The following is a 13,794-nucleotide window of genomic DNA, read 5'->3' on the forward strand; positions in this document are numbered from 1 at the left end:
CGCTTTCTTCCTGGCCGCCGCGGAGACGACGGAGTCCGGGGTAGGCTGCGCCCGGAGGCACAGGGGGGCCGCGTCCGGGACCCGGTACTTCTTCTCGTACCGGTCTCTTCTAGCTGGCGTCGTGGAAGGGTTCTTGAGGAGGGCGAGGCCCTCATCCCAAATGTCGTCCAGTAGAGGCACCGCGAGGACCGTCTTCCTCTTGGCCTCGCGCCGTTGATAAAGGAATCCTTCCTTTTTCTTCTCCTCAGGGCAGAGTTGGAAAAGCTCGGATGCCCTGGCGATCATGGAGTGGAACGATTCAATCTCGTCGGGCGGAGAAGCCCTGGTGGGAGGTGACGACGGTAGATCCTCGTCGTATACCTCGTCGTCCGTACCCGTCGCTGCCGTGTCAGTCCCGTATCATCCCCTCGGGTGGACGGGGAGGAGGGCTGGACGGGGCGCGACGGCTGAAAAGGAGGTGGAGGGTGAATCCTTCTTTTCTTGGGCGGGGGAACACCAGAAGGTCCCGGTTCAGGATCCCCCGATGGGAGAGGTTCCTCCGTCGGCAACGGCAGTCTCGTCCTTATCTCTGAGCATAAGGACTGTATAGCCAACAAAATGGCCGCCGAGTTGTCTTGCGGCGCTGGCAGAGGGGAATCCGACGGGCGATCAGGGGCCCCGTCGGCACCCTCGTCGATGTCGTTGTCACCTGCGTCAGGATCCATCCCGACGGGCCGGTCTTCTTCCACGCCAAGGCCGTGGCTTAAGACCTCGATCAGCTCCTCCTCCGAGGTTGAAGCCGAATCTACGACGACGCCCTGCCCCCCTTTTTCTTCCCCGCCGGGGATTTCACGGGGGTCCTATCGATGGGCACAAAAGAGGACTCCCTCCGAGGTGGCAGGGAGACTCTGAGCCCCGAGGTCGCCACCACTGGTGTAGCCTCCACAGGCTGAGCCAGGGCCGTCGCGACAGTTTCGATAGAGGGCTTGGCCGGATGGATTAAGGCCTTCACCACCTTAGGTGCGCTCACCGCCTTATCCTTGAGGGGGGGGACACTGCCTCGCTCCCCCTCCGATGGGGCCTTCGAGCTCGACCGGGGCCTCTCCAGGAGCTTCGCCGGGTGCTCGCCCTTCCTCTTACCCGACCCAGAGCGTTGGCTTGTGGCTGAAGGTGCCGGGGAGGGTGCGCCCTGCCTGGCGCCCGTAGAGCCCGACCGTTCGGCGCTCCCGGTGCCAGCGGACTCGCGGTGCTTGGCCTTGTGTTGGACCCCCGTCGCCGGGGCGTCCTCAAAGGTCTTAGAAGACCGCTCGGATTTCTTCCTCTTCTTCTCGCCTGACGGGCTCTTCCCTTCCAGCCAGTTGGCGAGACGTTGATGGCGGTCCTTCATGGTCCGCTCCGACATATTGCCGCAAAACGCACAGTCCTTCTCCACGTGCGTCTTGTCCTCATGTAAGCAGTAGAGACAAAGGGAGTGTTCGTCCTCCTTAAAGACGTTCTGTAGCTGGCATCCAGGGCAGACCCTGAACAGCTTTCCGGGCGTCGAGCTTCCCTTCTCCTGGGCCTGAGAAACTTCTGGAGTCCTCCAAAAGCGTAGCTCGACGAAATCTTCACCCTTGAGGGGCGCAGACGAATCCGACACGGGTCCCCGTTGATCGGATGGAGAGTCGGTGGAGCTTGAGGCTCTTTTGACCGAAAAAAAACGAAGTTTTTGAGAAAAAACGTGAAAAAATAGCAGAAACGCTCGAGAGCAAAAGCACGAGGATCCCAACACATGAACGTGCGGTAAAAATCTGAAGATGGCTGCCAGAGGCGGGGCTTAGGTAGAGGGCAGTCATTGGCTGTGGTCAGTATGACGCAGAGACCAGTGATTGGTTACTACTAGGAAAGACAGATCAGAAACGAAACTGATACTGGTTTTTTCTTTACCGAGGATTCCCAGCCTGACGACGGGGAATATTCATGAGCATGTGAATCCATGCCAGACCCCATGCTGGAGAAACAAGTCAACATCAGCAGGGAACACACATCCATCCCCATGTAGGTCTTTGACCTCCTACATGATCCTTTGACATCTCCAAAGGGGCCAAGAACCCTCTTGTGTAGAATTATCCCAGACTGCAGTGTCCTGCTTTCCTTACTCTAGGCGGACGCAGGAATAAGGGAAGATTGCTCTCTGCATTTCCAACCAATGTTTTGCTAAATCAATGGATGATAGGCACAGTCCCTCCTGCCCCCTCTAATCTGACCTGCATTGGCTCAATAGAAAGGGGGCTGGGTTTAATATAGAAGGAAGACTAGGAAGGAGTAGGTGGGCATGATGGCAGAGGAAGGGTGGAGTGAAGCAATGAATGGGCCACCAGAACAACACAGTAAATGAGGGGGACGTGCAGAAATTAATGGGCAGAGACAGGGGATGGTGGAGGAGGGGAAATCCCTACCAGTCCCACATGTTCCTAAAAGGCTTAGGGCGTGGGGGCTTGACGGGCTTCATCAGTGTTAAGGAGGAAGGGTACCTTATCCCGAAACTGAGATTTTAAACAGGTGAACGTGCTATGAAACATTTGGTATATTGAGCTAAAATTAACCCAAAACCTTTCCCTTCAGCTGTGTGCTTGATGTTAGATAAGTGTACGGATTCGACTCCTATTGAAATGGGCTATGACCATTAAATGATAGCTATGAGGGCAAGCTGCGTACCCTTAGTTGTTTCTTTATTGACGGAAAAATGTGGCGGTCAGCCAACACGCGTTTCGACCTTGGTCGTCTTCAAGGCCTTACATTCACAGTACGATGAGTAGTTGAGCATATATCCTTCCTATGCATCGTGATGCATCTGGTATGTCTCATAAAGGTCCATGTAAACTGGCTCTTTCCAGTGCGTTCAATGTTATCATAAACCCATTGGCTAGAACGTGGTAAATACGCCTTGAATGTATATGGCTAGACACAAATATATTCCTGGCGCTAGTCCCGCCCAGTTTCAACTTTGTATTCCAGGTCCATGACCAGTGTTGGCGCTCATAACAGGTCCCAATACCAATGGCGTTCATAAGAACGTTATCACTACCAAAGCAATAATGACCACAAGTGGTGATAAACAGCAAAAAATAATTAAAGAATGAACATGCAAATGAAAAGTAAAAAGTGGGATTCCCACTAAGCTGCAAAAAAGCATTTGTATCAAATGTTCAGACAATTAATTTAATGATTTACTCACATACCAATAATACATTCATCCATTTGGGGTGTGGCGGAAGCGGAAAAAACAAAACAAAGATGCATTTGTTATAATTAATGACATGGTTACTTGCTGGAAGTATTGTAAAAAGACCTTGTAAAGATTTGCGCAAAAACGACACGAAATAAGTGTGCCCTAAACTGAGTGATGCACCTCACCCCCATGTCCAGTCCAATCATAGCAACATTGTTACATCGCGGGTATGTGTGGGTATCGTGCTCTCCTCCTAGTGGTATGAGTGGTTTGATATCCTTTCCCCAAACCCAGGTCATAATAGGTGGCCCTTTGAAAAACCGCAACCCGTGATTACTGGTGAGTGACATGCCATGAAAATGCACTCACCCTTACATTCACAGTACGGTGAGTGGATGAGCCTGGTGATGAAATATCGGCAAATTAAATGTGCAGTATTCCTAGTTGATAATTAATGTTCATACACTGTTAGATTTGAATTCCGGCATGCCATACAAGGATCCGATGCTTCCTAACGCATCTGCTATGTCTCATAAAGTTCATGTATTTGTATGAGCTGGCTCTTTCCAGCGCGTTCATGTTATCTGTGCAACAATAAATAACTGCCATAAGGGATAATCCCTTGTTTTTAAAGCATATCTCAAAGTGCGAGCAATATCCATTGCAGGGAATTTCCTATAAGCCCATTGGCTATAACCTGGTAAATACGCGTTGAATGTATATGCGTAGGCACGAATATATTCCTGGCGCTAGCATCGCCCAGTTCGAACTTTGTATTGAAGGTCCATGACCTGAATCAAAGAAGCACAGCATGCGGCTGCTAAAACATTCTCCAGCGGGTAACGTCATTTTAAGGTCCCAGTGACTAGAATATGGGGACTTGCCAGTGTCGGCACTCATAACCGGTCCTAATACCTATGGCGTTACGCGCATGTGCTGTGCGCGAACGCCATTCTTATTCTAGGGTTCCTTTTTGCGTGTGACGTCACGTTCCCCCTGACGTGGGTGCGCGCGGCGTCACACGCATGGGGACAATGACATAATGTGTTTATCTACAGTATGCGCATGCGTAACAGAGATGGCATACTGCCCTAAACGAAATGTGCATATTAAATCAGCATGATTCGAATAAAGCCTTTACATCAGATATTACTGCAGCAGTTATACCGATGTTGTGAGAGCACCTGTTAATTGTATCTCCTATTGGATATCTAATGACAAACTACACAACATCTAACACTCATCACATATTGTGATAATCTCGATATTACATATGTGGCTTGTATAGAACTATCGCCTATTACCCAATATGAGTCCATTAACAGGGAATTATTCCCCCAAGCGATGTGTTGGTGTGTCCATGCTGTAATTTTTAACTGTATAGGAATGATGTCGCTCCACAATGACATGCTATGTGCAGTGGATGGCTAGACCAGACCTCTTAATCCGGATACCTGAACTGGGTTTGAGATTAGATAAATATATTGCAAGATGCCATAATCCTGGTGATATGTCAGCCGATTCACGTTAATATGAGCCATGCTGAACTCCTCATGACTGGTATGTAAAGGCTATGAGTGCTTGGCGAGCTCCATACCCCACTCTGACATACACAGGTAATAGACCAAGGAACATTAGACAGATAAACGGGAGCGAAGAACTGCAATGATCTGCATTATTAATATCCACCCCCCAGTCATATTAGATACTCTCATAGTAACATGACTGTTCATAAGAAACCATGTTCTAATATAACGCCATAGGTATTAGCACCTGTTATGAGCGCTGACACTGGTCACGGACCTTGAATACAAAGTTTGAAGTGGGCGGTACTAGCGCCAGGAATAAATGTGTCTCTACACATATACATTCAACACGTCATAGCCAATGGGTTTATGGTAACATTGAACGCGCTGGAAAGAGCCAGCTCAAGCAAATACATGAACTTTTATGAGCCATTCCAGATGCATCAGGACGCATAGGAACCATACTCCTCGTACTGTGAATCTAAGGCCTTGATGACGACCAAGCTCGAAACACATGTCGTCTGACCACCGCGTCGTTCCGGCAATAAAGAAACAACTTGTTTCTTGACAAAACCAATTAAGGACATTGCCTCTTCAGTTTAGAACATACAATTGAAACAGAGCGAAGATAGCCCAATTCCAACCACACTTGGTGTACTTGATGTCCCTAGGTCTGTTATTACTTAAATAGGAGGACTTCTAGCGCCAAACACCATACATGCCACAATGGCCTATTCCATTCAGGCGATTCAGTTCTGGTTTTACATTTTGCCTTCTGTCACTTGTAGTGATCGATTTTTAACGGGGGAACGCCAGGACTAGAAGTCCCAGAATGCAATATTAAAACCAGGACTGGCCTATTATCTCCCTAATGGAAGCGGGCATGTTGACATGCATGCAACACGGATACGCCTTTTTTGCACCGTTCCCTTTGCCCGAGTTTTCTCTTTACATGTTAATTCTTAGCTCATGCCACTTTCTTTAGTTGGCCCCCAACCCCAGGCCAGCAGCAGATTTGTATTAAATCAAAGTACAGAAATACATGTTTACACTGGAGTTTACACACCTTTACTAAGGTGGCCTATTGGCCACCGTTTTAGTTCTGATATTTTGTGTACCTGGTCGGTATTTTTATTTCTGTTTGGAAATTAGAGATTATGATGTTCATGCATCCTAGAGAGGTTCAAAAATGACCGCCACCTTTTTGAATTTAAACCCGTGAACTCAGTAGAAAATGTGGAACTCGCTGAGTTAACTTGTCCCATTCTAGCAGGTCTTCATGAGAACGCTGCGAATAGACTAAGAGAAAGGATGGTGTAACATGATAAATATGCTTAATGAAAAGGTGGATCCGAGGTTACAAAGTTGCTTTAACCTTGAAGAAGGCAAATGAAGTTTCAATCTTCTTCAGTTTATACGTGGACCTTTAGCCTACAATCCAGACGGCTTTTATAAACATGTTCTTTCTTTTCTCCAATGCACAGGTATCTTTGTACAAAGACACAGATGCAGAAGATTTTGGGTTCAGCGTGGCTGACGGCTTGCTGGAAAAAGGAGTGTATGTCAAAAACCTACGGCCAAGTGGGCCGGGAGATCTGGGTGGTCTTAAGTCATATGACCGGCTTTTACAGGTTTGTGTGATTTATTGACCTGCTTATTACCAATTTGCACAGCTGCTTCTGCAGCAAACCCACCATGCATACCGAATATTTCCATCACCAATATCTAACCGATCTACAAATCTGCTTACAAGATCTACACTTTCTGAAATGTTTGTGACAAATTTGTTGTACATCCAAGTCGGCGGGTGGAGAGGGCATGTGTTCCCCTACCACAATAATCTCATATGAAATCTTGGGAGGGCATGGTAGAGGAGGTGGGTGTGTGTGTGTGTGTGTGTCCCCTCTGACCGCTTCAATTCAGCAACAAGGCTCTACTAATATTCCGTTGCTTCAACTGGAAACACCAATCCAGTCTTGGTAACCAACTGGTGAAGCTCACATGATCTTCAGGAAGTCCCTTAAAACCTAGCTTGTCTCACATAAATGCACCCACAACTGGCTTGGCACTACAATAGCACATTGATGCAAACATTCCCAAGGCAAGACCCAGTTGGGCCAGTCTTGCACAGGCCACAGCCTGGGCCGAGGACAGCCAACACCAAGACCAGTTGCAATCGCTCAGTCTCACCCAGTTGGCCACTACTTCAGACATGAGATATGAAGCCCTTTCTTCTAGTGCAAGGTCATGGTTATGTTTCTCTCCGTGGTCTAACCCTACAGGGTCAGCCTCATTCTCTCCCTTGTAAATGTGGCATAAAGACCTCCCCACCAGAAGACAAATGTAGGCGGGCCCCTCTCATGAGGATGAACACAGCTCAAATAGCCTGTTGTAATGGAATGTGTCCTCCCACGTATTTCTCATCTTTGAGATATATATATATGGGATACATTACTCACCGTAATCGTATTTCTGATGCTTGCATCTGCTTAGATTCACATGCTGTGCATAGGCCGACATCTAGTGGAAGCTGTGGAGTATTAGTTTGTTTTTCAAAACTCGAAAATGGACATCGACACAGGGCGTGCCAGTAATACTATCCCTAGTGTGACGTCCACTGTACCCATGATCCCTCACGTGTCTAGGACCCTCAGATTGTATTTTTTCTGACATGAGGTAGCATGAGGAGTAGCGCGAGTACAGATAATCCAAGCAGATAGATAGAAAGGTAAGACTACAAGCATCCATGCGCCTTCTCTGAGGGGAGGAAGGGTGGGTCGCATGTGAATCTAAGCAGATACAAGCATCAGAAATACGATTACGGTGAGTAATGTATCCCTTCTGAGGCTTGTGGAATCTGCTTAGATCGCATGCTGTGCATAGATTAGCGAGCAGTACCTGAAGGAGGTGGGATGTGAGAAGGGTCATGAGCAAATAAATGTCTTAGAACCGCTTGTCCCACTTGTGTATCAGTCTTGGAATGGGTGTCAATGCAGTAGTGCTGAGTAAAAGTGTGAATAGAGCACCAAATAGCTGCTTTACAAATGGTGTCAAGGGGTACATTTGCAATGAAAGCCAGAGTGGCCCCAATGCCTCTTGTAGAGTGGGCTCTCGGCGTGAAAGGCAGAGTTTTTTCAGAAAGGGAGTAACACAGCTGGATACAGTTAATAATCCACTTAGAGATGGCACCCTTAGAGACACGATCCCCTTCTCTGCCTGTAGCTACAGAGACAAACAGATGGTCTGCTTTCCTTAGCGGTCTGGTCTTGTTTACATAGTAGAGGACCGCCCCACGCACATCTAGGGTGTGTAGTTTCACCTCAGCCGAGCTTTGTGGATCTTGGAAGAAAGCTGGAAGCTCGATGGACTGGTTCACGTGGAATTTGGAAATAAACTTAGGTGAGAACATAGGGTGTGTGCGTAAAACCAGTTTATCTTTATGGACAGTAAAGAAGGGATCTTGCACTGACAGAGCCTGAATTTTACTGACCCTTCTTATAGATGTAATTGCTACTAAGAAGGCCGTCTTATAAGTTAGGTGTTTGAGACTGCTTTTATGCATGGGCTTGAATGGGAGGCCCATGAGTTTAGATAGCACCACGCTAAGGTCCCATCCTGGTGATGGGTTTGAAATAGGAGGGTGAAGTCTCTTTACTCCTTCCATGAAGGCTTTAACTACTGGTACTTTCCACCACGACACCTTGTTATGGGAAGTGGTGTATGCCGACAGAGCTGCCAGGTGTACCTTCAGTGAGTTAAAAACCAGTCCTGCATCCAGCAGGTGGAGCATGTATGTAACAATAGTGGAAGGAGGGCAATCAACTGGGTTGAGTTGTTTATTCTGGCACCAGATAACGAATCTCTTCCATTTGTCAAAGTAGCAGTGCCTCGTGTTTGGCTGCCTAGATTCTTTTAGGATGTCCATACACCTCTGTGGTAAATTGAGATGTCCGAACTCTATGACCTCAGGAGCCATGCTGCCAGGTTCATTGAGTTGGGTTGAGGATGCACTGTTTGACGTTGGTGCTGGGACAGTAGGTTGTACCAGCCCGGAAGTTTGATGGGTTCGCACACCGCTAATCTGCCTAAGTGTGGGAACCACGGTTGTCTCGCCCACATAGGAGCAACCAGGACGAGCGTCATCGATTCTCTGTTCATCTTGTTGATCACCTTCCTGAGGAGTTGGTGGAAAAGCGTACGCAAACATTCCTGACCAGTTCATCCACAGGGCGTTCCCCTGGGAGTCTGGTTGGGGGAACCTGGATGCAAATCCTGGACATTGTCTGTTTTCGCTTGTGGCGAATAGGTCTATAGTGGGGAAACCCCACTGAGAGAAGATATCTTCTACGACTTCTCTGTGTAGACACCATTTGTGTTCCTCTGGGAGGGGGTCTCTGCTCAGAGCATCCGCTAGAGAATTGAGATCCCCGGAACATGTTGCGATGACAGGAAGATGTCCCGTCTGAGTGCCCATATCCAAATTTTCTGGGCAAGCTTGGACAGATTTGGCGAACGAGTCCCTCCTTGCTTGTTCAGGTAAAACATGGCTGTGGTGCTGTCTGTCCAGATTTGCACTGACAGATTTAGCAGGTAGGGCTCGAACGCTTTGAGCGCTCTGAATACTGCCAGAAGCTCTAGCAGGTTGATATGATTCTTGGCCACTGAGTGAGACCAGAGACCCTGAGCTGTGTGGTGGAGATGGTGAGCTCCCCACCCTGTCAGGCATGCATCGGTTGTGACTACCGCCTGTATCTCGGGATCGTAAAAGGGTTTCCCCTTAGACAGATTTTCTCTTGTCCACCAGAGAAGGCTTTGTACAAGTGTTGGCGAAACGACCACTAGATCGTCCCACTGACCACTTGCCTGAGACCACTGTTTCGCCAACCATTCCTGCATGGGACGCATGTGCAGGCGCGCGTGGGAGACCAGGTAAATACATGACGCCATCATGCCCAGCAAACACATTGCTTTGCGTACCGTTATCTGTCGACCGGACTGATATTGTGGAATTTGCAGCAGTATATTCTGAATTCTTTCCTCGGAAGGAAAGGTCAACCGCTCTTGAGTGTCTAGGATAGCACCTAGGAACTGTTTGGAGGTGCTTGGCACCAGACATTACTTTTTCTCGTTTATTGAGAAACCCAATTCGAAGAGGAGGTCAATTGTCCTTTGAATGTTTGTTTTGCAAATTACTGGGGTCTCCCCCGTGATGAGCCAGTCGTCCAGGTAAGGGTACACCGGGATTGACTCCCTCCGTAGGTGTGCTGCCGCCATCGCCAGTACCATGGTGAATACCCTTGGAGCCGAAGTTATCCCGAAGGGCAGTACCTTGAACGGGTAGTGCCGACTGTCCACCTTGAAGCGCAAGTACTTTCTGTGCACTGGGAACATGGAAATATGAAAATAGGCATCTTTCATGTCCATTGTTGCCATGTAATCCCTCTTTTTTAGCAGGGGGATTACCTCCTGGAGAGTAGTCATGCGAAACTCTTGGGGCTTGACATACTTGTTTGCAGGCCGTAAGTCCAATACTGGGCGCATTGTTAAATCTTTTTTTGGCACAAGGAAGTAAGTTGAATAAATACCCTTGTTTACCTGGTGTCCCGGGACGAGTTCTATCGCGTCCTTTGCTAGCAGATTGACGATCTCCTTGAGGAGGATCTTCTGGTGGTCCAAAGAATGTATTTTTTGTCGTGGAGTATGGTTTCGGGGACACTAACAGTTCTATGCAGTACCCTGCGGATACTGTGGACAGCACCCATCTGTCTGATGTGATCCCTTCCCAAGCTTGGGTGAAGTTGGAAATACGTCCCCCTACTGGGGTTGCGTGAGAAGGGACCCTGAATGGAGCGTCACTGTTTTGGTGGAGGCGTGCCGCCGCCTCTACTGGGGCTGCCTCTACCTTTACCACGTCCTCTTTTATTACCCCTGCCGTAACCCTGGGTAGACTGTTGGTTAGTATTGTTCCACGGTGTACCCTGCCCCTGGGAATAGTTAGATCCTCTCTGGGAATTTTGGCCACGTGGGCAACGGAAATTGCCATTCCCTCTCTGATTAGGGGGTTTATTGGTTAGTTGGCCTAGGGATTTGAGTGTCTCATACTCGTCCATGGCATTTTTCAGCGCGTCCTCGACCGCCTTACCAAACAACAGATCCGGCTCCACCGGTTTATCTAACAACGATGCTTGGGTTTCAGCTTTGAATCCAGACTGCCGTAACCAAGCGTGTGTCTTGATAACAGTTCCTTCTGCTATCAATCTGCCGGCGTTATCCGCGGCATCAAAGGTTGCTTTTAAAATGCAACCGGACACGGCTCTTCCCTCCGCCGAAACACGTGCCAACTGGCTCTTTAAGGGTTCTGGGGTGGAGTCTATGAGTGCCGCAACTTCTTCCCACTGGTGGCAGTTGTAGCTGGCCAACCGGGTGGTGGAGTTGGCAATCCTTGCCTGGTAGGCGGAAGTGGAGGCTACTTTCCTGCCCAAACCATACAGTTTCTTGCTCTCCTTGTCGGGAGGAGCTTCAGATGATGACAAGGGTGTTCCAGCCCTCTTACGGGTGTCCGGCTTCAGAGGTCCCCTTATATACAGTGGGTCTGATTGTACTGCCCTGAAAAGTTTCTCAATCCTGGGGTTCACTGCCCTGGTGAGGTTAGGATTTCCAAGTGAAGGGTCTATTCTTCTCTGAATAGACTTAAGGATGGGGATGGCCTGAGCAACAGGCCTCCTTTCTCCCACTAACTCCTCGGCGAAGTCCCTCTCCTCTTGAGCACCCTGGGTGTCAATGTGGAAATGGTCTGCTGCTCGAGACAGAACTTCATTCAGGAGAGGTTGGTTGTCGACAGGGGAGTCGGTAACCGGGGGTTCCTTCTCGACCGGGGAATCTACTCTGTAGGTTTCAGGGTCTTCCTCTTCCTGGTCCTCATCATCCCCATAGTAGCCCGTACCAGTTTGCTCTTCCAACATGCCCAAAGCTGGATCCTCACAAAAGGATGTCTCTCCTTGATACTGAGAGTAGGGCTGTTCATAGAGGGGGTCTGAAGACCGGGTTGGTGTTTCAAACCGGGACTTTTTACTTGGAGGTATTGGATCCTTAGAGCCTGAGGGTGCTGACCCGTCGGGAGTATAAGAGAGAAAGTGTTCAGGGTTTTTTGCATAGAAATCTGCCAATGATGACATCCTTAACATGACTCTGTCTATGTCATCACTAGACCATTCTCTAGAACTGTGAATTATTCTTTCTGGAAGTTTCTCTGACTTATCCTGACTAGACTTGCTGGTTTGAGCAGAGGTCTTTGTGATAGCAGAAGACTTGGACCTGTCTGTCTGTTTATGAGGAGTGGAAGGAGGCTGAGGCTGCTTCCTTTGTTGTTTTTCCCCCTCCCCGTGAATGGAAGAGTGTTTTCCCTGCTTTTTCGCCCCTTCGGAGCCTTTCGACACCTGGTGTCGAGGTTCGGGGGTAGTGTCCCTATCCTTCAAACGTGGAGGTAGGGGCTCTGGAGCCGCCGTAACGCGGTCTGCAGGCGCCGACTCCTGGAGTGCGGTCTGGGGATGGAAGTCGGCTTTGTCCTCCGACGATCGAACTTTCGTTACCTTGGGGAGCGAGGCACTCTTGGCAACAGTGGATGATTGCCTGGAGTCATGCGGTGATCTAGATCAAGAACGCCGATTCGGACCGTTCTCTATGTGCCTCTTTCCGAGAACTCGACGTGCCCGTCGAGTCCCGGTTGGACTTCATGTGTTTTGTGGAAGTGCTGTGAGATCGCTTGTGTTGCCGGGGGTCTTCCCCATAGCTGCCCTGCCGGACGACCTTCCGAGGTCGGGGACTTGCACTCGGCTGTCTTTCGATGCCATATTGCCCTCGCCGTCTGAAAGCACGGTGTCGCTGCCATCGCTGAAGGCCCTCCACTGCCATGGCCTCCTGATGCCTGGCGTGGTGGGCCCAACGCTTGATCGAACGGTCCTTAAGTGTTTTTGGTTTAAACCTACTACACGCTCTGCAGTTTGCCTCGGGGTGGTCCCTCGGCAAGCAGAGATTGCACGTGGCGTGCCTGTCGACCCAATGGTACTTCTGGTTGCACTTGGGAAAGAATTGGAAAGGGGTACCCTCCATACGCACCTTCTGGCAGCGGGCTGGTAAGTGTAGGAATATATAAGAATGTACCTATATACCAAAAGAGTGTAGAGTATGTCCACCCCCCACTCTCCCTACTTGCAGGGCCGAGGCCAGAGGCCTTCCAAGGCCCGGGCCGAGGCTAGAGGCCTTCCAAGGCCCGGGCCGAGGCCCGAGGCCTTCCGAGGCCCAAATCCGTCGTGCAGCTGTCGACGGTCGAATTCTTCTCCGGGCCGGTGTCGAGTGTGGAAGTTCGTTGACTCGACGTTGGGGTGGAAAAATGGGTAAATATAACAATATTTAGCAAAAGTATGGCTAAGGCCAGGGAACTCCGCGAAATGCTTCCGACCAGTATGGCGGAAAAAAACAATCTGAGGGTCCTAGACGCGTGAGGGATCATGGGTACAGTGGACGTAACACTAGGGATAGTATTACTGGCACGCCCTGTGTCGACGCCCATTTTCAAAAAACAAACTAATACTCCGCAGCTTCCACTAGATGTCGGCCTATGCACAGCATGTGATCTAAGCAGATTCCACAAGCCTCAGAAATATATATATATCTATATCCAATATCCTGCTAGCAACTTTGGAAACATTTCACGGCAGAGGGCGCTGTGCGCCGTTGACTAAATGAGCCCTTGGCTTCCATCCCGCTTTTGACCAGGACGTTGACAATGGTATAAATAGCAAGCACCACACCTCAGTTCAGTTGCCTCAGTTCAATTTTTCCACATACACAGCACACTTCGAACAGTTCAGAATCGCCTCAGTGATTTTTCAGCTGCGTTTTTGTCCTAATCTTGAAGAATGTCCACTCCGAAGAGCAGGTTGAAAAGGTGTACCGACTGTGGTCAAACAGGGCCATCACCAACCCGCATCGAATAGGTCTTTGTTGTCTTGGAACCGGCCACAAAGTCGATGATTGCAGCTCATGCCAGTCAATGACTGTTAAGGGCTTAAAGGAGGG

At 49.2% G+C, this 13,794-nt stretch overlaps 1 protein-coding gene across 17 annotated transcripts in view; it reads left to right on the plus strand.

Annotated features, from left to right (window-relative positions):
- The window catches only part of GRIP1 (glutamate receptor interacting protein 1), a 1,760,673-nt gene that overhangs the window by 1,733,201 nt on the left and 13,678 nt on the right, over window positions 1-13,794 (plus strand). For all 17 annotated transcript variants that reach the window (XM_069629739.1, XM_069629748.1, XM_069629732.1 and 14 more), the window contains one exon: window positions 6,201-6,347. In XM_069629739.1, coding sequence (XP_069485840.1) covers window positions 6,201-6,347 — 147 coding nt within the window. The remainder of the gene's footprint in view (window positions 1-6,200; window positions 6,348-13,794) is intronic.

The sequence above is a fragment of the Ambystoma mexicanum genome, chromosome 12 (assembly GCF_040938575.1).
Source record: "Ambystoma mexicanum isolate Mex_15411 chromosome 12, UKY_AmexF1_1, whole genome shotgun sequence".
In the NCBI taxonomy this organism is placed as follows: domain Eukaryota; kingdom Metazoa; phylum Chordata; class Amphibia; order Caudata; family Ambystomatidae; genus Ambystoma; species Ambystoma mexicanum.